Source organism: Protobothrops mucrosquamatus, unplaced genomic scaffold, assembly GCF_001527695.2.
Source record: "Protobothrops mucrosquamatus isolate PMUCROS unplaced genomic scaffold, P.Mucros_1.0 scaffold1690, whole genome shotgun sequence".
Lineage (NCBI taxonomy): Eukaryota > Metazoa > Chordata > Lepidosauria > Squamata > Viperidae > Protobothrops > Protobothrops mucrosquamatus.
Genome location: NW_015387843.1, coordinates 40,635 through 44,345, shown reverse-complemented (window position 1 = coordinate 44,345; position 3,711 = coordinate 40,635). Strand labels below are relative to the sequence as shown.

The window sequence follows — 3,711 nt, the reverse complement described above, 5'->3', positions numbered from 1 at the left end:
TACAACTAGACCTGGGCCATCGGGTGAGACTTGGGCCAGCTGGTGGGCTGGAGAGCTCCGGATTTAGCTCCGTGGCACATCCAGCCCTCTGGGGAGCAGGGACTCAGGCTTACCTTCACGCCTTCTGAACTGGGGTGAAGGGCCACATGGCTTCCGCTTCCCGTGCTCTGGCCACTGCCCGAGCTCCGTCCACTGGCGATGCTTCCAGTGCTGCCCACGCTGCTGCGGTCGCCTCCTAGCGGGGGGCAGGGAGAGGTTGGCAGGACAAAGCGAGGACAGCTCCGTCCTACGACGGGTGGCTTTGCTCAGGACTGGCACCCGCAACCAAGGACCAGGTGGGGTCCTGCACGCCTGTTTTCTGGCCACCCCTATCATGCTGCTGAAATTCAGGGCAAACACCAGATAACAGGGGTGCATGTAAAATTGCTGTCCAACCAAAACAGGCAAATGGACCCAAAAATCTCCGTTCAGAAAACCCCATTAAACCGAACACTCTTCGAGGGTCTTGAAGCCTTAAATATATCAAGGGAAAAATTCCCCCATCAATTGCTAATGCAATCCTATCCTCCTTTACTGTAGGATATCTTAAAATGTTCCCTTTTCCGTAAAGCTGCTTTCTTTAAATAGACATCGAAGGTGGAAAACCGGGTGCAACGAGGCACCTGGCAGCACTTTATCCCAATTCACAAACTTCATTCGGAGGCAGAAACTTTTCCAAGCTGCAGCTCTTCCTGACTTCTTCTCCGGGGTCCTGACTTGCCATCCTACACTTTGTACAGCTTCAGGTTGGATAGTGGGATGCTAAAGCCAGGGGCTGTGCTTGTCCCCCCCCCCAAGAGACAGAAAAGGCCCCTCTAATCTCCAGTTTTGCCTACTTGAGGAATGGCTGGTACAATAGTCCTCCATGACGCACCCCACCTTACTCTGCTCTATTGCCTCTCCCCATCAGCCAGCCCCTGCCGAAACTCCCTACACTGCCTCCCATTAGGGGGAAAAAAAACCCCTCCCATTGCCCCAGCCAGCCTCTCTGGATGGCCAGTCTAGAGGAAAGGAGGATTGGGGGGACATGATAGCAGTATTCCAGCATTTGAGGGGCTGCCACAAAGAAAAGGGGGTCACATTATTCTCCAAAGCACCAGAGGTCAGAACAAGAAGCAACGGATGGTTAGACTCGAGGAGAAAAAGTCAGAACAAAGAAAGCTCGTCTAGAAGAGAGAAAGTGTAGATTTTCAACCTCAAGGTGAACGTAAGATAGAGATTAGAAAGAATATGAAACAAGAATGGAAATGGAAGTTATGTTGTAAATAGACGTAAATATGTATGTAAATATATAAATATGTAAATAGTATAAAATGCAATATGTAAATGGTATAAAACATCAATGAATAGGGAGATATATGGTATATGGTATAGTATGTGTGGCAAAATAACAGCCAGAAAAGCCACACTGTGTTCAACCTGTTTTTAAATGTTTACTCAATAAAAAATATTTTAAAAAAGAAGAAGCAACGGGTGGAAACTGATCAAGGAGAGAAGCAACCAGGAATTAAGGAGAAACTTCCTGACAGGGAGGACAATTAACCAGGGGAACAGTTTGCCTTCAGACATTGTGGGTGCCCCATCACTGGAGGCTTTCAAGAAGAGACTGGACAGCCACTTGTCTGGAATGGTCTAGGGCAGGGGTAGGCAACCTTGGCTCTTTTATGACTCGTGGACTTCAACTCCCAGAATGCCTGAGCCAGCTCTGCTGGCTCAGGAATTCTGGGAGTTGAAGTCCACGAGTCATAAAAGAGCCAAGGTTGCCTATCCCTGGTCTAGGGTCTCCTGCTTGAGCAGGGGGCTGGACTAGAAGACCTCCAAGGTCTCTTCCAGCTCTATTCTGGTTCTACTTCTGTGCCCCTTGGATCCCTGTGGCCAGCAGGTCCCCTTGCCCTCCTCCTCCTCCTCCTACCTGCGAAGGGCTTGCGGAGCACCCAGATTTCTTCTGCGGGGGCCGGCGTGGTAGCAGAGCTGCCGGGGGACAAGTGGGAGGGGCTGGCATCCGACCCCCGGGAACCTTTGAGGCCAAAGGCAGCATCAGGACCCAGCAAGGGGAGGGAGAGAAGAAGAGAGAAGAAGAGGTGAGAGAAGGGAGACAACGTCGCATGAAAAAGAAGGGCGTTTGTGGAAGCTTCGTCAGCATCCTCTGGACGCTGGATACCCCAGACCGTTTCACCAGGAGGGAGGGGCTTCCTGGAGAGGGTCTTGGCTTTTGCCACTATTTTTGACCTCAGGGCGTCCAGGAGAGTCAACGTAAGAGCCATGGTGGCCCAGTGGTGAGAATGCAGCATTGCAGGCAAACTCTGCCCACAGCCTGAGTTCGATCCCGAGCGGCTCAAGGTTGACTCAGCCTTTCATCCTTCTGAGGTTGGTAAAATGAGGACCCAGATTGTTGGGGGCAGGATGCTGACCTTGTAAATCGCTAAAAGAGCACTGTAAAGCACTATGAAGCGGTATATAAGTCTAAGCGCGATTGCTACTTCCAAAGTGTGAAACCCAGCTTGGCTACTGCTGTTCCACTGGCATCCAGGCTGCCCTGCCATCTTTGTGGCTATTGGACTGGGATAATGATTCTCAGTCTTTTCTTCACCACGGACCCCATTTAAATACCTTTTGTGGCACAGACTACGGCCACAGACCTCCAAGACTTAAGATTTAAATCATAACATTTCTTCAAGCCTTCATGGACATCCTGTGACTTCGCGCCCCCCCCCCCACTCCCCAGTTTCCATGGACTACAGTTTGAGAATCATTAGACTAAGGCAGGGGTAGGCAACCTTGGCTCTTTTATGACTCGTGGACTTCAACTCCCAGAATTCCTGAGCCACCCATGCTGAGGGGAAAGGGAGAGGTTTCCAAGCTGAACCATGCTGGCTCAGGAATTCTGAGAGTTGTAGTCCACAAGTCATAAAAGAGCCAAGGTTGCCTACCCCTGGTCTAAACCCAACATTGGGTCCTTCAGTGGCATCCTTGGACAGGGGTAGGCAACATTGGCTCTATTATGACTCGTGGACTTCAACTCCCAGAATTCCTGAGCTAGCCACGCTGAGGGGAAAGGGAGAGGTTTCCAAGCTGAGCCAGGCTGGCTCAGGAATTCTGGGAGTTGAAGTCCACGAGTCATAAAAGAGCCAAGGTTGCCTACCCCTGGACTAAGGGATCTTGACTGGGAGGGGATAGGATCTGCAAAGGCTACAGTCACCTAGTCCAGATGCTCACCGTGCACACCTTAGATGGCTGGTGCATTCCCTAAGCTGCTCCTTGTGGTTTGCTCTGCATATCTGACGCTCTGCTGTCGAGGCTGACAGCCATTGATTAAAAGACCACATCACCATTTATTTATTTATTTTTAAGCAGGAAAACCAACAAAGGGTGAAAAAGTCCTTTTTTTTGGCCTCCTCTGTAGTCAGCCAAAGGCTCTTGGGGAAGCAAAACCAATGGTGTTTGTGCAAGCAGATTGTGGGGGCCACCCTGATTGTGTTCTTTGTGGCACTGAGCATCCCCGGGAGAGGCTGCACACCCAAGGGAGATGCCCACGCTCCACTCTGGCGCCCGGCGAGGAAATGGGGCTCCCGTCAAGTTCCCCCCCACTCAAGAGCGCCTGTAGCCATGCTACTGTTAGTGCCGTGGTCCAAGCCAGTTCGGATGGGAAAACCCGGAAGTGAATGCTCCTGC

General features: G+C 51.1%; 1 protein-coding gene across 1 annotated transcript in view; it reads right to left on the bottom strand.

Annotated features, from left to right (window-relative positions):
- CASKIN1 (CASK interacting protein 1) overlaps positions 1-3,711 on the bottom strand; it is a 31,778-nt gene that overhangs the window by 14,943 nt on the left and 13,124 nt on the right. Inside the window, exons 8-9 of the mRNA XM_015822833.1 lie at positions 1,952-2,056; positions 114-235 (exon numbers count right to left, since the gene is read on the bottom strand). Coding sequence (XP_015678319.1) covers positions 114-235; positions 1,952-2,056 — 227 coding nt within the window. The remainder of the gene's footprint in view (positions 1-113; positions 236-1,951; positions 2,057-3,711) is intronic.